Below are 23,042 nucleotides of genomic sequence, written 5' to 3'. Positions count from 1 at the left end.
TTTTTTGCTGTTGCTGGTTATGTTTTGTGTGTGTGTGACATAACACAGTTACGACATAATACACACCTCGTTTAGTTGGGGGAGGGGGGGGGGGGGGCTCTTTGGGGCTATGTTGGGGTGTTATTCCTCACCGTACAGCTAGTCTTGACAGTCGTAAAGTGGATTTAAAAAAATAAGGCATGCTACAATTACCGCTATCCCTTACATATTAGGTGTACCTGAAGCCCAACGGTTAAACCTCTCCTGAAACGCAAAGAAAATGTGATCCAGTGCGTCTGTGCACATTTAACGTTACTTATTACGATAACGGTTCTAAAAAAAACCACCAATATGTCTTGAACACCGTTTCTTTGCGGCTTTGAATTGTATCTTGAATCGAAACAATGTTATAACTGGCTTCCCTTGACAAACCCTTTGTTCCTTTGTCATTGATGTGGTAGTTGTTGGATAGTGTTTCTGTGTCGCTACATTGAGTCGCCGTACCCCAGGCTCTACTTTGACAAAGCAATCATATCATACGTTGCACTGATCCCAAACGAGATAATGTTCCTTTAAAGAAAATTATACTCAGTTGAGTTCGTACCACTAGCTATGGACGCAATGACTGTAGTTTGGCTCTGAAGTGCTTGCGTATCATCTCAAGCATCTGTTATGTACCGTAACTAGAAGCTCGTGACATCGATCTGAAGGATAATAATGACGATGGCAGTTCCAGGGTGCATACTTTTACCGTAATACATTAGGTAAGCTCTTCATAACACACAGGCACGGTGCGAGTGTGTGAACGGACAGCTGCAATACAGACCAAGGAGTGTTTTAAATTTGAATCACCAGAGATGTTTTTGGTGTCATCGATCAATACATTCATTACTCTGTATCAAAACTCTGTCACGAACGCCTCTTCAAAGAAAACGTTGAACACGATTGTGAATAATCCTTTTCGAACAAATCCAAATTTGCAATATTAGGATATTCATTTGATGCAACTAGAAATTGGGCAAACTGGCAGCTCCATCACAGTTTCATACACGTCGTAAGGTTACTAAAAGGTATGCATGTCATGCAGTCTGCAAATGCCATAATTATAGTCTTTAAGTTACTTATCCCATTTGGTGAAGTACACCGTAAAGAAACAGTGTTTAATAATGACACAATTTTGGTCATTCGTTGTTCTTTTCATTTTCACATTTTCGCAAAGACAATGAACATGTAACTGTTCCCTTGCTGTATCACTGATATATCATTTTCCTGAATTGTTCATTCAGTAGGATGTTTCGGCAGACTTTGATTAGTCACAGGGTTTACGAAGAATACATTTCATATAAGGAGATTATGCTGATTCGCTGTTATATTTCGGTAAAGCGAACGGGGTTGACAAGCCGAGAGATCAGTGAAAGCGATAATGTTTCGGTTTCTCTACATAGGTACAATGTGTGAAACCCAACTTATGATCTCATCCTTCCAGATATTGCTGTGATATTGCTAAAACCATACCCATTCAAATGTACGGATTCAGAGCACACCTAATTAACAAAATTATGTCGAAGCTTCATCACAACATTCACCCGTGCAACTTTCTTCCGATCCTTACTTTCCTGGGGTAGCCCAAAGGTTAACGCGTTCGACCACCGTGACGAAGACCGTATCATGACAACAATTTTAAAACGTAATGAACGGCTGATGTAACATGGCATGATTCGATGAGACTCTCAGGCTAAAACTCACCTACACTGAACAATGTTTGCTTATTTGTGACTGCAGTTATTTCTATCCTAATGATATTTTAAGTTTGGCTATTACATGTTATCCGCGTCTTATCTTTTCAAAAAATCGATTTTGGAAAAAGCTGCGCTCAAGGCTTCATCATCAGACCGCAATAGAGAGAATGGTCTATGGTAACATTGTTGCGGTGTAATTAGACGATGCATTATCTGGTGGACTGGTATGTACCATACAATGAAAGAAGGGTTAAGACCACGTCATTGCCTATTTTAAGGTTGCTTTGATGCTTCGACGAAAAAGATTACACATTTCGTCTTGCACGTTTGGATAAGTCACGCAATATTCCAGCTACATGACGATTTTCTCTAAATAGTAGAGTCTGGGACACACGATGCAGTGATCAATGTCATGAGCATCGAACTATTCGATTGGGATCTGATGACGTGCGTCAACCAAGTCAGCTAGGCTGACCTCTCGATCCCATTAGTGACCCTGAAGACAAGCATCGCTGGCAACCAATTCTAATCCGGATCTTCAATGGTATGCAAAGCCTTGAGAATGCGGTATGGCCCGGTTTGCCATCGTTACATCTAAAGTGGATGGTATTGTCCCTTGAAATTGGGTACGAAGGGATTCCATTAACAAAATGGAACCAATAATATTGGAAATGTATCTTTATGAGGTTTACAAGTATTTCATTCTCTTCTGGCATGTTTCTTTCCATTGTCGACATATGCAGTGAGAACAAAATAGTGATGGTTTCCTTTCGTTGATACAAAGAACGGATTTGTAGCAACAAGTAATATCGTTCTTATTTCTTACTCACGAGAGAAGAATTTTCTCAGTGTCGGGGGTTATGATTTACTCCGGCTAGAAATTCACCGACGATTAATAATCAGCCAAATATAGAGTTTGTTTTAGATGACATGTGATATCCCATTCAATATGCTGTAAAAATAATAGATTATTCAGTGACCGTCCTTAAACGTATTGACGTTTTGTTCACATGGTGTAAATCGCCTCACACATGGCATTCCATTTTGATCAAAAGTGTATCGAGCCTACCGTTAATATCCTCACTTAAACAACAAACCCCCGTTGAACGAGAGACGCTAACCCTTAACATTATTACAAATTTAAGAGGTTCCGGGGACCTTCAAAGGAGTTGGTATTGAACAGCCAATAAATAACCCTACGGACTAAAACTGTTCACTTTACAGACATTAGGTGTAGTCGATCTCAGCGTGTAGGTACTCATTCTATAGAACCACATGGCATGTAAAGGATGTACGATATAGGGTGACAAATCATTATGGAATAACTGTATTTATTCAATACCGTTATTCAATATCTGACTACAGATAATTTGCACCTATGCACAAACTTCCCTTTTGCCTGTCAACGAGTTCCCGTTCCTCCATTATAAATACACCAGGGCGTGAGGGACATCCGATAAAAATTGATGTTTATTTCATTGCCATTCGCTACGCCTCTACACTGGAATCATTTGAGCCTAATAGCCACAGTGTCTTATTGCAGCTGTAGTAGAATGCCATGCTTGGTGACGATCGGTAAATACATCGCTGGGGTTGTCAATAGTCTGTCTTCTCGGAGGTCCGCGCGCTGTCACTGGTCAACGGCTGAAACAGCTGTCACAGCGGAGAGAGGTACGGCACGAGTTGGTCTCTACAGCAACAAAACTCTGGTTAAACTTCGTCACGAACCACGGTGCGGTGGCCAGCTTGGTCAGTGCAATCATGACTGTACTGGACAGTGGACCGACTAGTCCCAGCGGATTACCCGAAGTTGATCTGGAATTTCTTTATGAAGGAGATTTAGACAAGTTACGAAAACCATGGATCCGCGAACCACATTTCATCCCAATGGTTGCAGTGTACTCTGTCATATTTCTTCTTGGCGTGGTAGGGAATTCTTTGGTCATCTGCGTTCTATGTTGCAGTCGGACTCGTCAGTGTGTGACTTTCCCAGGACTTCTTAGCATGGCTTGGGCAGACGTGCTGTTCCTCTTGATATGTTTACCTTATGAAATAATAAGGTTTTTCCTCAGTCACTGGGGATTGAGTACTTTTCTTTGCAAATTTTCTGGCTTTATTGAGATGGTTTCAGCAACCGCAACAACGCTCAACTTAATACTCATCAGCGTAGAGAGGTAAGTAAAAGCTTTATGAGTAATTTATATCATATGAAACACTAAATGTGTCTCATTCAAAGTTTGCTCACATACGCAAGCAAGGACATTCAGTGGCATATGTTTTACCGAGTGCGTAAAGCTAAACACACAACACTCATATGTTTATTATATTTGTTACCAAACACAGTTGTTACCACGCTACCATTATGGTTATCTCAATATCTGATACAAACGTAAGGGATAAATAGCATCGCTAACGTCATTATCGTGTCATTTACTAAAGAGAACATTCGACAGAACCCTGTTTTTTACTCTTGTCTTCAAAACGGAAATCCATATTTTTTGTCTTAAACATTTTTACCCAAAGGCTAAATGAGACTAATTTTAGTTGTGAATGGTCTTCTTAATGTTTTGTTGGATAATCAGTTGTGCTTTCATAAGGAATAACGGAAGATGAAGTTTGCAACAATTGCGGCACTGGTGACACTGCACGACACATGTCTTCAGTTAACAAGAAAACCCCTTAAGTGGAATACATTACAGCGAGTGTCCAAGTGGAATAGCTATATCAGTGTTCCATTCTAATGATGAACTTTTAAGACAGCTTGTTTGAAAATGGAGAGCTGAGCTATAATGTTCTTCATTAACTGTTCTGACATTGGATCAATGTTTTCCATCATCTTATTTCTAACGTCTTCTATAGAACTAACATAGAATACGCTGGTTCTGAAAAAGAGTAAGCTGTCGTTCAGAATTAAATGACACCCCCCTTTCGTTTTTCTATAACTGATTATGATACATTTTTTAACATTTGTTGGTCATGTACTTAAGCCATCTAATCAGAATTCAATTAAGAAATTGTCAAGAATCACACTGGTTGTAAATATGTAGGAACAAATTCAATTTCCAAAGCACATATTTCTAAATGTAAAGATTCTTCAACAACTTGTTTCCTATCCAGACAGTATTCAGTTTGTGTGAAGATGATGAAATATTGTAGGTGAAATTCGTAATGCATTTTGTCAAGAAGCAACAACATTGCCACTCTCTTTTTAAGTAAAAAGTGAACACGCCTAAATTTGTATGCATGTGATGTTCTGCGAGCAAACCCAAACATTCACATTTTGAAAGTTGGACAGCACAACTGAAACATCATTTTGTATTGTCTAAACTCCATGTAGCTGGCTTAACGAAGACAGCAGTGACTGTGAGAGTGAGTTCAGTTTACCCATCCTTTGATAGTGGCCACGGCAAGCCTGTCGTGCAGAGGAGAAAACCCGGAATGATGCAGGTTTCAGATCCCGGTAAACCAATGAACATGTGGCACGGTGCCAACACAGAAATATATTCATGTCGAAGTGGCATTCGCATCCCTAATCATAGTGTTCCGGCGTGACCAAAGGACACCGTGCCATGTTTATCACAGAGGCACCCGTGATCCCTTTATGAGGGACGGAAGTAATATCCTGTCCAAACTGAACTTCCATTGTGGGATGACGTGACAGTTTACCAAATTTGAATTGCGTGGTGTGGACACAAAAATGAGCATTGTCATGATCAAATCACATCTGTGGACCGCTTGTTAGTGTTATTCTATTTAATAGGTCAGTCTGCTTACTGCCCACATCAACCCTTTGTCGCAACCCTTAAACAAATGCTTTCGAATATCTGAATAGGGACCCAGACAAAAAGCGTTCTAATATCTTTTTCGCAGCATATCAGTGCATCAGTGATATTTCATGTGAATTAAACACGGTTGATCTGTATTCCTGTACGAGCGTGCTTTACCTCCAGATGATATTGGTTTGCTCTCATGGCATGTAGAGATATCGAGTCAACACGGTTAGGCTGTTTTCAGCACTTGTCCAGCTATGTGTTATTTCCTTTAGTTTAATTTCCAAATCATAGTGGTAGTGTGTCTCTGTCGTGAAATACCCTTAACCGCATTCACGTCTGGGCTTCCTCTGACGGAACTGTAGTTGTGAGTGGGCGAACTTAACCGACGGCTCCGGAAGACTGGATAACTACCAATGTAACCCCACGGTGCCAAAGATCCTCCCGGCGTCGCTACAAAGCGGATCTTGTTCGAGAATTGCTTCTGGCTGCCAAGGAAATATCGCGTCCAATTGATTAACTTCATATATGAGTTCATGTCAGAATTTAAGAAATGGAGCACGAACGTTTTTTAACAGCCTTTGCGCGTTAAAAGGAGAGTCACCAGGACACACTAAACCGCAGTGTCTTGACGTTAATTAACACACCACGACGAGACGGGTCGTATCCTTAAAAGATAAATTCATAAGTCAGTTGATGGACGGTCCCTCTGCTCGATTTGCCTCGCAATAATGGAAGTTTACTTAGACATATTTAACGCTTGACCTATTTGCCATTTTCATCCCTCCATAATGGATGTCTACGTCGGATGTCAAGTTAATTATAGAATATAACAGCAATTACTTAATCGTTTTTTCAGAAGAATATATCGTAGACGAGTCAAGTTTGCAAGCTCCAATAAGTCCAGCTATTAATAATGTTCACGTATTGATCAAGTGTGCAGATTAGCATTGACTGGGCCGAAGTACTTTACAGCTTAGTCTAAGTATAGGGTGGTGCGGGCAATCAGTGTGTAGAAGGCACATACAATGTGAGAAAGTATCATGTGAAACTCTTGATATCAGGAATGACATCTTATGATAGAAAGTATGATTCTCTTCGCCGCCTTAAGATGTTGGTTGGTTCTCCTTAAGATTATACACTTATATTGTATCATATCATTTAACGTTATCCAGCTTATTTGTGTTCTTTTCCATTTTTTTATTTTGTTTTCTATTTTTAGGGTAAAAAAAGCTTAAGATGTCTAGAGGAGGTTCGCTTTTAATAGTCAACCTATTGTCTGAAATCCTTGCTGTGGCAAAAGTTTTGAGCAATGTATGTACTGATCAAAATGATTGTTTTAGCAGCTTGGGATGGAAACCTTTAACAGTTTTCATGGCTACATACTCCGAAAGCTGAAACCTATATAACCTATAGTTACCGTTTAAGAGTGACAAAGTTATTATTCGGGTTCGAAACCAACGACTAAAGGGTTCTCACACGACCGAGGAACCCACCCCTGCACAAAAAGAATGACACCCATAAAAGAATGACACTATATATATATCTCTCTCTCTGTGTGTGTGTGTGTGTGTGTGTGTGTGTGTGTGTGTTATTTTCACTGCTTGGAGAATCATGGGGTTTTTTTGACAACCAAGACACCATGGTCATCAGCCTGATTTCTTAACACACAAAGTTTGTTGAATGTTACAAAAATGGTTTCCATGATTCTTACATCATGTTACATTTGGCATTTCTTTGATATGGAATACCTGATACTTGTGAATTCGCACTGAGTGTCAATTTAATTGAATCCACCCACCCCCTCATTTGAGGCACATACCGATGTGTTTGGTTGGTACTTTAACATTTCAACTTTTCAACTATTCATGCTGCAATGATATATCTGTCCCTCTCAGATTATAGTAATTGGTTCCGATCAAATTTCGATGATTCTATATGTATACGATGATTCCATATGTATACGAATGCCCTAGTTCTAAGGATGTCATATTTCTAGTGGGCAATGTCTTCAACGAGTTTGTAGTCGACACGAAGATATCGAATTCTCGACATGTCTTTGTGATTACGTTACAACGCATGCGTTGCTTCTTTATGTTTAAATCCTTGAGGGCAGACCTGGCAATGAGAGAAAAGGAACATGTGCAATTCCTTTAAAGGGCTTGGAGTTATTCCTTACTGCCAAAAGCTAAAATTAAACCAAAATTCTACATAAAATTGAAATAGAAATTGAATTCCAAATTTTATCCCCTCAACTACAAGGAGCAACCACCTTTTCGGAATCAATTTATCTCAATTATCTTTCCCCATTTCCTGTTACTGTTGGGATAAAACAAAGACAAACATCCAATAGAGACAGAAAAATTCTGTAAAAACATTAAGGCTTGATCGAGCTTGACAGGTGCAAATAACATCATTGTGGTCGTTGATTTCAGTTGTCCACGATGTCAAGAGGGCTTAAGTGACGAGACGATTTGATTGTGGCCATTTTCTCAACAGGCTGGCCAGTGAACCATATGATACACAGTAAACGCCATCAAGGAGAATGAGCTGGGTCATGCTGGTATTTTCGAAGCTGTGCTACGTAGATCGCAAAATAGTTTTCATCATTGGTTTCAAAATTTGGTTGCAGTATATAGGAATTGTTTGGAACCCGTAAAGATACATGGCCTAGATTTTTTACGCCCTCTTAGAGATAAGAGAGTTCAAAGTGTGGAACATTTATATTACCTTACGACTGTCTTAGTGCTGAGAGAGCTTCGGAAATCTAGGCCCAGGTTGGAATTGGTCTTAAACGGCCCGTGCATGTCCAACGAGACGACTAAAGGGATCAGGTGGTCAGACTCGCTAAACTGCTAATCGTATCGCAATTGCGCATATTGATCTCAAACAAGGTATGCTTGCACGATGTTTTCTCAGATGCGTCTTGGTTTAACTGTAAGTAACAAGATTATGATATATCAAAACTAAATCTCTCAAAGAGAGAAAGGATCCTCAAACAGCCGTTCTTCTTACAGGGAAACAAATTGGTAATATATCTCGGAAAGCACATTCATCACTTTGTCAAAAACGCATATTTAAACGAAAATAACTCAGAAATTTCTTATTGACTTGAAAAGCATTTAACTCGAGAACACATTTTCTTCGATCAGCGAAATGAGATCTACTTTGGTTTCTTTCTCCAGGATACTCATCCATCGAGCATTTGACATCCCAACCCTCTAACATTTGCATCTCTGTCTCTGAGGAGAAAAGCTAAAAGAATCTGAACAAATATCGATTTTGGGCAATTGCTCAAGAGCAGAAGCTGAATCATTTTTTATATACACTTTCTTTAAACAAAAGAAAACTTCAGTATCGCATTATTACTGTCATCTTATGCCGAGTCAGCTACAAAAGGCATGTTTGGGCCGAGACCTAAACTTCCTTCTTCGTATTGGGCAGTATGGTAGTCTAGGGGTTAAAACGCCGAAGGCTCGGGCTTTATTTCTCACATGGGTACAGTGGGTGAAACCCATTCCTGGTGTCCCTGCATTGATATTGGTGAAATATTGCTAAAAGCAGTGTACATGCCAACTCACTCACTCACCCCACCCCCAATGTTGCTAGAAGAAAGCATTAGTTATACTTGGAAACCACATCCATAAATATTTTTTAATATTCCCTAACAATGAAATCATAATTTCTATGAGGTCTGTAACATACACGAAAATGGCGTCTTCTAGAAAACGAAGTCCACAGAATGCCAACACATCGGATTTCCTAGCCTCATTATTGATAGTTCTGTTTATTTGTGTAATGACATGGCGGTTCTTTCAGCCTTGGGCATGGTAGGAAAGTGGTAGTGTGACAACTAGTAATTAACAAACGACGGCTTGTCAAATCAACTTTAAAGTTTCGCACTACAGTGACAGTGGGAGTATTGAGACAAAACTATGTGACGCCATCTTGAGGCGTTCTAGCCTTGGAGGCAATGATCAAAGTGACTGGCTGTTGAAATTTCTTTGTTTAACATAAACTGTTTAGAGAGTGTGCATATTCTTAGAGGAAGATGGTTCAATTCCAAGCATAACATCCAGTATCTTTGCCAATCAGCTTATCGATTATTTGTAAAACTAATTGGCAACAAATGCTTGAAAAATCACGAGCAAGTGAAACTTTTTTGTTGTTGCTTTTTTCGTTACCTTTATGGGGTTTATAAAACACACATGATATATTTGCATGCAGTCATATTCGCCAGTAATGTGATTGTCGCCGGCAGTCGTATTTGTTCCTTTCTCAGCTTCATGACTGCGCCTCAATAACATTGGATACAAGGATAAACATAGAAGCCAGTGGTACACAAAGCATAGCGTGAATACATGATAACAATGTGGTAATAACTAAGTAAGCCAGTGAGATACACAGAGTAGATTGTTTGTACAGGAGGCTTGGGTGGTTTGATGAGCTCATCGTAAGCCGTGGGGATGGGGTAGCCTTAGTCTCTGTTAATCAGGGGACGGTATCGTTTGACATTGATAGCTTCAGTTATTTTTCGTTTGGTAAAGTCTGATTGGTTCTTTGAGAGGATTGTGTAGTCAGTCCAGTTGATTTGGTGATCATGATGGGCCGCTGTATGATTTGAAATGGCTGATTTCCGGTCCGATTTGATGGTCGATGTCTGATGTTCCTTCATTCTGGTGTAGACAGGCCCGGATGTTTCTCCTATGTATGAATGCCCACAATTGCAGTCAGATTTGTAGATTACACCCTCGGGGTTGGATTTTATGGCTTGCGGGTGTTTTCTTCCACTGGCATGTAAGAGGTTGTTGATGGTGACACTGGTAGTGCAGGTGGTGTCTATGCCTGCTGGTTGGTTAAGGAGCCTGCTGATCTGGTGGGAAGGTTTGCCGATGTATGGAATGGAAATCTTTATAGGAGCCGATTCAGTTCGAGGAGGTTAGGTAGTAGTTGGCGATAGAGTTGCTGCAATTGTCCTGTTCACTAACTGGGGTGGGTAATCATTATGGTTGACAAAAACATCTCTCAGAAATGGGTTTCACACATTGTTTCCATGTGGGGAATGGGACTCGAGTCTTCGGCATGACGGTCGAACGCTTTAACCACTAGGCTACCTCACTGTATCGGGAAGGTAACGATCGCATGTAGGTTGCGCCGGTGAATGTTATGACGAAGCTTCGAATGTGGGGAATCGAATCCAGGTCTCCGGGGTGACGAGCGAACTCTTTATTTACAAGGCTACCTCCAAATACTTATGAAGTACAATGAGCTCAGCAATGAAATAGCTTAATAACTTGGAATCCACTGAGTTAACAGGCCTCGTGTCTCCCCGAACACAGGCACATATTGTTTGGAGGATGGAGAGGCTAAAAGGCTTCAAAACTATTCAACTGTGATAAGGGATAGAGCTGAAACAGAAGTATACCTTGTACTGAAAGATCATTTAATCGAACAGGTCAGTTATTGTTATGTGTATTTTGTCCATGAGAATACTCTCAAGAGACATGCCCTTCCATGTTCTTCACACTGAATATCATAAATGAATCATAGTTTATTACGCACGATCAATAGACACTGGCAAAGCAGTAGTATTATCAAAGAGCAATATTGCTCATAGGTTATACTATGTCAGCATCCCTTTTTCCGACATTTCAATTAACGTGTTTTATTGGCGCACAATGTTTAGGTTTGACAATTGTCACAATCACTTCATCCAAATGATTACCGAAAATTATTTTCATTATAGGATTTTTTAGCGTCAATTGGGTTGCATCACCATGGAACATGCAACCACTTACTTCTGGAAAAGTGTTTTATGTGTACACCTGGCCTGCAAATTACGACATACTTCATTCAGGCACCAGAAAACCCTTTTACTACAACAAGCTTGAAGTTAAAGAAGATGAGCCGTTATATTCACCCCCGCTCGCCTCGACAGAAAGAAATGAAATAAGTTTATGTCTATTAAATAACCTATGGTCCATCATAAAGGCCAAAACCTGACCGTCCCTGGAGTGTCTAGTTAATACATGCACGTCGCAATGTCAATGCTATCATTTTCGTGATTAACTAATTGGTGCTTCATCCAGGGCTGAGTCTTACTGTTTACGCCGCTTTCTGAAGTAGTACATGGCATGAATATCAATGTGGCAAGAGGTCAGATATGTGATTCCAACATTGTACCACCTGTACAGTCGCCCCGGACCTTTGACTTGACGAGTGAACGCTATACCCTATCAATATCCGATTTTAAGTGGTCGTCAAATCCTCTCTTCAGAGATGATTTGATACCTCTGGCCAATAACAACGGAGTACTAATCAAAAGGAGAAAATATATTGATGTCTACATTGATGCAAATAATTAATTTCGGATAACACGAACTCACCACAATCGTTCTTTCATTGCTTTGCTGAGCCGATCTCCACATTGCTGAAAATATGAAAAGATGTTTAGCCAGCACCAAAAGTACATGGTTTCAAATGCCTGCCTAATGGTTCTCAGGCACAGTGGGTCCTGAAAACGTTGCATGTGAAGTAGTGCTTGCCTTTTCTACGAAGATTACAAAGAAAGACTAGTGCCATTTTGTCGTTTGATTAACGGACCGTTCATACTGTGAAGATTTCTAGGGAGAGTGTGTTGTTTTAAGAACAATTATGCTTACAAATAATGGTAAGGGGGTCGAGGGAGTTAGGGTAGATAATTGAGCTTGTACTTGACTTTTGGGAGAGCAGCTTCTTTGCACATTAATTTAAGGGAGGAGATCTCCCACAATGTACATGCTTGTCCATATGGCCCATTATTCCACACTGATGAGCAGTCATAAATAGAGGATACTACACGATCTTCCGTGTAATACCATTTTTATTAAACGAGTTAATGATTTGGTATCAAACGAGCGAAAGCGAGTTTGATACTAAATCTTTAACGACTTTAATGAAAATGGTATTTCACGGAAGCGAGTTTAGTATTCTGTTTATTACTCACCAACATATATTGACAGAAACTGCGGCGAAATTGCCTATAGTGTGAGGACACTCAGCTTTCAAGTCAAGCAAGGTCTAGTAAAATCGCGACATCAACATTAGCATTGTGACGTCACAACTTTGAACCATTTTGACGTCATACGTCAAGCGGTATTACACTAGTGCAATACTGAAGTGGAAATATTACACTGCAGTATCTTCAACGGGCGAATAAGTAAAGTTTCATTCATAATCGTTCACGAACAAAGTTAAAGTTAACATAGGTTTGCAAGGATATGGCATACAAACATATCAATAAGTCGTTACTGTCTCAAGAGGGATTGATTGTATGTATTGGTATCCGATAGGACAGGAGTTTGTGAAACACCATCCAATTTATCCCACAGGCATTAACCGCTGAGCATTTAGTGAACAATGTTTCCCAATGTTATCAATGAGTGCAGTGAGTACACGCCACCATATTACATTGATCACACAGAAGGTATGATATTGGCAACTGACAATGCATTACAAACATATTAAAATACATTGTTTGATAGACCTCGGATGAAGTCACTGGACTTCCATGATCGAATTATGCGCCGGATGCTTAACTCGTGCAAACAAATACGTAAATACACTGAACTGATTGTTCAATTCATGTATTTTGGGAAAGATAGCCAAAATAACAAAATAATATACCAAATGATTTTACTGAACACTTACATAACCGTAAAGAAGCTATACTTTTGAATACCTCATAAAATGAATAGGTCTCTTAGGTTAAGGGTGGCTTTAACAGTAAGTTATGCCACATCGTATTAGGTTAAGGACGCCTTTAACAGTAAGTTATACCACATCGTATTAGGTTAGAACGCCTTTAACAGTAAGTTATGCCACATCGTACTAGATTAAGGACGCCTTTAAAAGTAAGTTATACCACATCGTATTAGGTTAGAACGCCTTTAACAGTAAGTTATGCCACATCGTATTAGGTTAAGAATGCTTTGCTTTACAACCTAACCTTCCATGCAATGCTAACGCTCTTAGTGGAGCAAGTCTAGACCCCCTCCCCTCCCTCACTCCCAGGTTCTGTATCTCTCGCCTCCTGGATTATATTATTCAGAGACTAAACTTAAGTCTTAGCGATTAGCGAACCCTGAGATGGCTGGGTCATATATGTCCAACCCTTTTACAGACTATTACAAGATGAACTGAGTTTCAAAGAATTGGTACCAATTCCCGCTGTACTGGAAAAAGCCGGAACGGTTTTCATTACCCATGAGACAACTCGGTCTGTGCCCAAACCTCTACAAACTGTAAAACACGGACTGAATGCTAAGCCTTGATGCGGTAGAATGATTGGTCGACGAATGTATGAATATTTGGCACAGTGAATATTTGGCATCAGTACTGAAGTTACGTGAGCCAGATGATACAGCAGTAAAACCATAAAACTCATGTGTCCGGCAAACAATGTTACATTCTTGCTGTATGCATTAAACTAAAATGGGAAACATTACACATCTACATCTGATAATGGCACGTGTTAACGTACGTTGAATTAATTGCATTAAAAAGGATAAAATATTTAGGCAAGGCAATTCTTATTGTTCTCTTTCGGATTTATTGCGTCCAAGCTCAACGGAATACGTAATTTACTGGCCAAAGCCTTTTATACTGAAGAGACTGTGCCATTACCAATGGCATGAACTACATTGGTGGAGTATTTGATTTCGACTGTAAACTCCTGTTGGTAAATTGTGTCCTATCTCAAGCCACATGTGCACAATCCGATATGTTTATGTGAGGGAAACACTGGTGGACGAGCAGATATAATGCTGGGAAAGTAAACTGCACAGACGCAGTGAAAATACAGTCCATTTGTCACTGTGCATGTTTGTGGATTATCGTGAAAGAAGTACCAAGAAGGCATTTAATGGAAGTGAATGAGTATGATGTACTCTACTTTTAGCAACATTCCAACTCTACCTGGAAGAAGAATACCAGGGGCTCCTTTCACGAAGCAACCTTTACTGAGGTTAACCTTAACTCCCAATCTTTAACGTTGCACTAAGGTTACGTTATACTATGGGAGTTAAAGTTAACCTTAGTTGAGGCTGCTTTGTGAAAGGTGCCCCAGAACTAGGCTTCACAAGTTGTACCCAAATGGCAATTCGGACTCTGGTCTTCAGTTTTGTCTGAACAAGCTGGCTGCAATTATTCATTGTTTCTACATTCTATTTCTGTTGCAGATACTTTTGCCACTGTCTGCACATAATCGAATCTGGGTCAGAATAGTAATGGATTATAGCATGAACAATTAAAGGAACGAACTGGATATACCTTCATTTGTGCTTCAGTTTAGTCGTTGGCAAGAGATGATGTCAATTCATTGTGCAAATTCAATGCAACCCATGACAGTAGGATAAAATGTTTGCATAATCAATACAAGATGATGATTTTTAAGACATGCTTGACACAATGACGAATGTCTGTAAAATGTTAGCACAACTACACAGTTCTAAACTCGTTGGTAAGTGCTAATTCAGTATGTATCTCCAAACCATACATCCATCCACCCGTCCACCCATTCATCCATCAAAGACCTTGATATTGAAAGCAGTCCAATTATTATAAGTTAGAAACACGGAACTAAATTGGGGTTGTTCCGGTAAATATTGATCAAACTTCATTATTTCATTATTTTATTAATGTAGCAACCGTGTCGCAAGCCAAGTTGTTTTGTTCAAAGAAATTCTGTGAGATAATTCCACTAAACCATCGTTTCACAGTTAGATGCAGAACACACTCCCATTCATTCAGTTATAAATTATATAGACTGTTCCAGTTTTTTGTCATGATACATGTGATTTCAGTGTGATACATTACATTTTGCTGGCATTGTATATTCAAAGTTCGCCTAATGGTCATTGGGCTTGAAACCTGACAAGTATGATCCTCTAAATGTTTTGTTTGTTGTTTAACCCAGATATATGATTGAGTCTAGACCAGACAATCTATTGCTTGATATCATAAGGATTCCTAGAGCTCAGAATGTGTTTTCTTGGCAATATATTAGTCATGTTTTAATGTTGCTGTTTCAGATATTTTGTGATTGCTCATCCCTTGACATCGAAATCACTCTGCACAACACGCAATACCAAGGTTGCTCTAATTCTCGTGTGGATAGCCGCCATATTGCTGTCGTCTCCGTCGTTTGTTGTGATGGTAAGTACGTCTAGTCACGTCTACAATGTAACGATATTTCACAACCTGAACTCATCTTGCAATATTCAAAGGAAGACGTATGCTTTGTACCTGACCAAAGCCCGAAGGCATCAGAGGATGGCAGCACTGGAAACATTGCATTCTCCACGTACTGGTTACCTCGAGGGATGTGAAAAATGTGTTGATGTAGATTTGTTTTGGCACGCTGAAAATATTCCTTTTGAAAATATGTACAAAGAATCATGAAGTCAGAATACATAAGCCGGCGACATGTCGTTTGATTAGTTCCTTGGAACTGACACGTTTCAGGGTTGTCTTGGAAACACAGCCAATAACAAGGTGGTATCTAACAAACAGAAATCTTTCTAAGCGGTGGTAACCAACATTACATATATGCAGTCACTGAAATTACATCAAGTAAAATTCCTTCATTCCAACATTCCATTAGCAGTGTACCACACTGAGAAGAACATCGTGTCATTTGCGTGTGCATTCTGTTCCATTTAGGAATAAAGTTCTCTTGATTCTACATTGCTATACATATACATGTGTATTCATCAACTGCACTATATACATATAAAATAATTTCTATTAGTTTTCTACTATACTTGAATTCACACATAAGCTATTTTGTCTCTTAACCTGCGCCATTTTTTCATTGTCACCATGTACAGATCACAGAATAGATACTTTTGCCACCGAAACAACAAAAGGTACCTCCAGGGAAAGCAGTTAAATAATTACATATACGAATCAGAAGCAGTGGTGACGCCAAGATATAATAGTTTGGGGAATATTCACAGTCCCTCACCAGCGTTCAGCGTCTTATACAGTTGTCTATGGACGGCCCAACCAGTTTGCCATCTTTGCCGTGATAGCTTTTTATTTCACGTTGATGCTAAGTGTAAAATAAGATTTCTTTCGGATTAATCCAAATTCTATAATACACCTGTAACTTGAACAGTGAGTTGACTTCTACGAGAAGAAACAACTGGCAGTGTATGACAACACGTGTGCTTCACTTTATGACTGAAGGTTCTGAAATGTATCAGGAGTGTCTTGATCAAGCTTTATTACGTGATCACATCGTGTTTGTCATGCAAAGCTGATGCCGCTATGCAAAGGGCAGGAAGCAAGGGCCGCCAATTACTTGCATATGAAAAGCATGGTGCCATATTAACTAGTATCGATCCTGTTCTACCGTTACCACAATGTTTTGCTGTTGACTGCTTGATCCTACGAGACTGATGGTGAAACAATGTGTCTTCTGCCAATAACCACTATAATCATATTACGTAGGAACTACCATGGTTTCCTCTCTTCCTTGTCGCAAATCATATATAATCCTAGTTGATGTAAGATTTAAACATGCCTCCTGAAGATTATGTTCTCAAACGTTCGCAAGCAAATATTTTGTTAGCCCACTTTTTGTTAAAACGATAATGCCGAATGATTCAAGAGGCAAGGTCACAGCTGATGTTTTCTATGAACAATCTGTTTTTTATTACTTTGACAGGGAAATATTTCGTTTAGATCCTTTCATGACATTCAAGTATGTTTAATTTAACGCTAAACACGCCACACGTACCATCATTTCTGACGTAAACGGTTTTTTGGCATAAACTGATTGCCCAATACTTCAAACAGCGATATATCGTTTCCAGTAGAGAGCTTCCAGAACGAGACATGCACTAAAATGTTTCCCATATGCAATGGTTGTGGACATTTTTACGATAAAGAGACGCATGATTCTATCATCGATGAAGGTGATTTTATTCAAAGAGTCATGACATCCCATTAAAGTTGTTTTTAGAGATAGCTCTACACATGAAAGATTGATGATTGTCAGATAGCTCTTTTCTGTATCGAAAAGAAGGAAGAAGGCTTTGTACTGACACTTTAATACTGCTTTACTAAGTATCAGCCCTTATTAAGTATGGGAATGGCTGTCCGGTGATGAATACCAATCGCGTTAAAACGAAAACTCGAAAATGCTGAAATATTTTGAAAATGTTGAAAAATGACATTTTGAATATTACGTGGTGGTCACCTATTTGTACTAATTACAAGCAGAGGGCATCGGCTTTAGTATTTATACTACAGCCTAGATGGATCTATTTAACCTTGATAACAAATGCGTAATATACTATCTTCTTAGCGTGTGGAAGTAGCAGGTTATCTCCCGTCTTTTTTCAATGGTCTGTCTGACATGTCTGTCCTTGAGCAGACTTATTTTTAGCCTACATATGGCTGTTTGTCTCATTACATTAAACACTCATACCCTGACATGGATTCTTAAATCTTACGAAATCACTGGTAATCGCAGGATCCTAATCTTTCAAGATCACACGGTGGTAGGGAAATGCTGGAGTGCCGGGGACTCTAAGACGCCAACTGCTGGCATATCATCACACCACGTGTCATCCTATAATTTCGGATGAGTTTTTGTACACATTTCAAAGACGTGTCCTCATTTAAATGCGCAAAATTAATTACAGAGATCACTGGTATTGAAACGTAAATGGACATTTTCTGGAGTGGCGTTCTATTTCATGATATTCCATGATAGTCATGTTTCATATATTTAAGAGCAAATTTCTAAGGCTACCTCTCTTTCATTTAAGGAAGTATAACATGGCTTTACTAAAAATGTTCTAATTATATACATTGAAAATTTGAAGTTTAGGCGCCATGCAAATATTGTGCATTTGCTGAAAAAAATCTAATTTCCTGTCATTTTTTATTAACAATCCAAATACGAAATTTACAATGTCTGAAATAAAGCAAAATGCACACTAAAAGCTCACCAAACCAACTTGGTATACTTGTTCGAATATTTAGGTGATCTTAAGATGTCTTGATCAGTATGAAAGCTTTTGATATGAAGTAAAAATAGTGAACGGTATTTCTTTTCTTAAATGCCGAGTTTAATACTTACCGAGTAATTCAACGCACAAAGCAAAAGGTAATGACTGAAACTAACAATGCCAACTGACGTGCTGTTCCATGGACGTGTCTTGCTTCCCGTTCGTTAAATGAATTTTAGAGACTGAGTTTAGTTTTACCCCACACCCAGCAACATTCCAGCTACATGGCGGCCATACGTTAAGACTCACTTTAGCCATAATATGACTGATAACAGGTTTCTTGACGGTTTATGTTAAGGTAAAACAACTTCTCATTATTATTTCAGATGAATTTGCGACTGCCATGGAGCACGAGGGATAATATGAACGTTCACTTTTAGATTAATACCTGGAGGTCAGTTACTTGACATAGCACAAGTGCATAGTGTTACTGTGGACACTGTAGGCAGCGACCATCGTCGTGTCTCTGTTTAATTGTTATGTCACATAAAAGATGTCATGTCTCTATTGAAGTTTATCAAGCTCTTTTTGGTCTAATGCGTTTGAAATACCTTTGTTTCTGTCGTGGTTTCTGCCAACGGTGATTTGTCACAGATAGTGCGATTGTTAGGTAGCCCGCAGTGTGTAACAAATTATTTGTAGAGACAAAAATGTCTTTTCAAGAGGGCTCAGAAAGAAGTACGTTCAGCTTCCGTGATATCATCTGTTTCAGTCAGATGCGATTATCGTTCTTTAGGTGCATTTGTGCTCTTTTTAGAATTCATTGTCGTTTTAAGTATTTTCATTTTCTTATTTCATTTGAATCTGTTGATTGCATTGAATGATTTCACTTTCTAAATGCATAACTTTTATGTTCCTCACAATGCTTCTGTGCCCATGATGTCTCAAATGGCCCCGAAGTGGGTTAATCATTTTCATATTATCGCCTGCGTTAGCCGCGTCAGTTTCGATCAAAATTCAAGACATCTTAAATGAGTGATTGACTTTAGAAACAACTACAACGTCTTGTCCCGAAACAAATTTGACGAAGTAGGCTTTTTTCCCAAGATGCATGTTAATGTCGTACTTGCACGATGAATGTTTACGCCATGAAGCACTATAATAAATATAATTGTGATGCTGTATTTCGATAACAGTACTGACTATTATATATTTGGGAAATAAGTTTAGGTCTTTTTTCAAAGATAACACTGGAAATCTTGCGGTTATTTAAATCAGGTGCCAATGAACTTACAAGACCCCCTTACACCACAACGTCAAATGTAAGATATGTAGTCATGCAGTAGTAGATGCAGCTTTAGTTTAAATGCAAAATTTCGTTGCAGTTTCAGTCACCCATTACATTCTGATCACCAGCATAGAGCATAACAGACGTGACCGATGTCACCATGAACGTTGATCGCTGCCCTAGATAGTACTAGAATGACAATCCCAAAGTGCACACACTAAAACAAACTGATTTGTATTTAAGTAGACATTATTCAGTGGACGACGAAAGTGATAGTTGGCACGTGAAAATGTGTGCTACCATGATATAACCTGTACTGCATCTCTATTGACAGTATCTGTGGTCCTGTTGGCAACGCTCGTCCTTTTTCTCAACTGGAGATTCTTATCCTGATTGGCCTACCGATTCCACAGATAAACATTTGTACAAATCGTAACACCGGCATAGAAGGAAATCCTTTCGTCAGATGTACTAGATATGGGGTCTCCTCCTGTAGTGGTGCTACGTTTTGTGGCTGGTTTGTTAACCGTTGTTGCTCATGATCCACTGCATCAGTGGTGGAGTCCTGTAGTTATAGGTTGGTTGGTGTTTGGTGGTACTCAGCAATAGTCCAGCTGTGTGGCGGCGTTCTGGACCAGGGAATCCCGTGATCAGTGATGTCGAAATGGGATGCTGTGTCATGCGTCAGTCGAGCCATCAAGTCTGGCCACCCGATCCCATTAGTGGCCTATTATGACAAGCATGGGTTCCTAAAGACCAATTCTAACAGTTACTTCCTCGCTGCCCCATCATATTGGTATTCTTTCACAAGCTTGTACCTCTATTTCAGGACACGGAATCCATCTTATACCGCAACAACGCAACATCCGTGGTGGTCGTGTTATGTGCCGACGTTGGCATCCCCGACACCGGTCGGCTCGTCTACAGCGTGTGGCAACTGTGTCTGCTCTTCATCATCCCTGCAATCGTCCTCATGTTCTGCTACATCCGAGTGATCTGGATACTGTGGATGAGCACGCAACAGCTGCAAACTATGACCTCACCTTACAGGTTAGCAATTACGGGTGTTAAACATGTTCTATATATTCCTTGAGGGATTACATATGATTCCTAGTAATATATAAACATCTCTGAGGCGACCATATGAATACGTCATATGGATGTCCTGGTCAGCTGATTCTCCTCTGGGCTGGATATAGCTCATAATGGTTTAGTTGTCTTCGCTTTCCTTAATGTAGAAAATGTAAAGCAGACCTTCTCGGAGTCGTAAGGAATTCCCACTAAAATTCTCACCTCTGTTCGATGTCGACAATAGCACTATCGATTAGCTTTGATACCATGTGTTCACGACACCGTGAATGAGTTGCCACAAACGCATTCAGAGGCAAGTCAACTATTCGCCTGGGAAAACACGAAACACATTGTACAAAACGGGGGAACAAGATATTTGTCTCTGATTTCGTCAGAGCTGCTGGAATATCCCTCGACACAGAGTAAGTTTAGTTTTCACGCCACACTCAACAATGTTCCAGCTATATGGCGGCGGTCTTTAAATAATCGAGTGTGGACCAGATAGTCCAGTGATCAACAGTATGAGCATCGATCTGCGTAACTGGGAACCGATGGCATGTATCAACCAAGTCAGCGAGCCTGACCACCCAATCCCGTTAGTCGTTTTTTCTTGGCAAGAATGATTTCGTCAGAGCTGCTGGAATATCCCTCGACACAGAGTAAGTTTAGTTTTCACGCCACACTCAACAATGTTCCAGCTATATGGCGGCGGTCTTTAAATAATCGAGTGTGGACCAGATAGTCCAGTGATCAACAGTATGAGCATCGATCTGCGTAACTGGGAACCGATGGCATGTATCAACCAAGTCAGCGAGCCTGACCACCCAATCCCGTTAGTCGTTTTTTCTTGGCAAGAATGGCCGCTTTTAGCAATATTCCAATATTTCCAAAGGCTAAGAGGAAGATCCTGGTCAATATCCATTGTTTTGACATTGATCACGTAAGCAGACAATTTGATTCATGTTTAACTTGTCTTTATTGGGATGCCTATATCTTGCCTAAATGTCGTATCGCGATTCTTTTCTGATGATGCAAAATCCATTTTTGGAGAATCCACAACGTATAATGTATTCTTGTCTCGAATACTTTCTGGATACAGAATAGATAGATAGACAGAACAGATAGTTAGATCAATGGCGTTAATGGTGTCATTATTTCAAGCTTTGTCAATAGGAACAGCTACAACCATTTAATGCAGACAGGACCGATTGAATTCGTTCCAATACTGTGTACCCTTTTTCAGTTAGAACATTCTATTGCTTACAGAACATTCTATTGTTTATAATAAGGCGTGATCCTGATTCATGTTCTCCATTTGACTTCTTCAACGGCATCCTTAACTTGTTTTTTCCCATTTGAACAAGACTGCTCATGATATTTTGGCCTCTCTTTGCATGACTAGGCTTGATATTGTCAACAACAGAGCAATTACCTGTGACTATCACATAAGGAACATAAGCAGAGGAAAGAGAGGTGGTGGCTGGAAATAAAATGTAATGCTTCTGAAAAGCCATCATATTAATCAATCTATAGTCACAGAATGACAGTTTTAAAGATACCATAAATTTTTCTAGTTTTTATGATAAATTATGTTGATGAAAATGTGACGGAACTGAAGTTTTACCCAGAAAAACTCTTCCTGTCCACCAAGATGATATTTACACACCAAGTAAGCTTTAATTGTGGATTTAAACAGGAATGTCAAAGTTTCAAACCTTTTAAAAACAATTCAGATTGCTCAATACCAAAAACTGACAACATCCACATTGCTAAGATTTTGGAATAAATCTCTTTTTATTTTGAGACTGTTGTATTGGATAAACACTTTTCCTTGCCGGACACTGATAATTAAAGGTAAAATCTGTACGTTTTGTGTTTGAAGGAACTTTCACTGCATTTTAAAATTTCACTTTGTATTAGTTTGACAGAAACGTTTCCTAAATTTTAGTTTACAAGTTTGGATCCATTCACAACGAATAACGAATTTATAGGCCACATAACAATCAGTTACGACTTTCACTTTTCAAAAAAAGGTCATTTGTTTGAGGACAGAACGAAACATCTGTCTTAAATATAGCCTATGGTCCCACTTAAAGTACATAGTAGTTTCACCGATGTTTTCATTCCTAAAATATTAAATGATATCAACTCATAAAGGTTATATTTCGGATCGAATTTAGAAAGTTGATTGGTA

The 23,042-nt window shown here is 39.3% G+C and overlaps 1 protein-coding gene across 1 annotated transcript in view; it reads left to right on the top strand.

Annotated features, from left to right (window-relative positions):
- Positions 1 to 3,479: 3,479 nt before the first annotated feature.
- LOC137292228 (QRFP-like peptide receptor) overlaps positions 3,480 to 23,042 on the top strand; it is a 65,406-nt gene continuing 45,843 nt past the window's right edge. Inside the window, exons 1-3 of the mRNA XM_067823807.1 lie at positions 3,480 to 3,892; positions 15,559 to 15,682; positions 20,607 to 20,827. Of these exons, the coding sequence (XP_067679908.1) occupies positions 3,480 to 3,892; positions 15,559 to 15,682; positions 20,607 to 20,827 (758 nt within the window). The remainder of the gene's footprint in view (positions 3,893 to 15,558; positions 15,683 to 20,606; positions 20,828 to 23,042) is intronic.

Source organism: Haliotis asinina, chromosome 7 (genome assembly GCF_037392515.1).
Source record: "Haliotis asinina isolate JCU_RB_2024 chromosome 7, JCU_Hal_asi_v2, whole genome shotgun sequence".
In the NCBI taxonomy this organism is placed as follows: domain Eukaryota; kingdom Metazoa; phylum Mollusca; class Gastropoda; order Lepetellida; family Haliotidae; genus Haliotis; species Haliotis asinina.
This window is presented reverse-complemented; position numbering and strand designations above follow the sequence as displayed.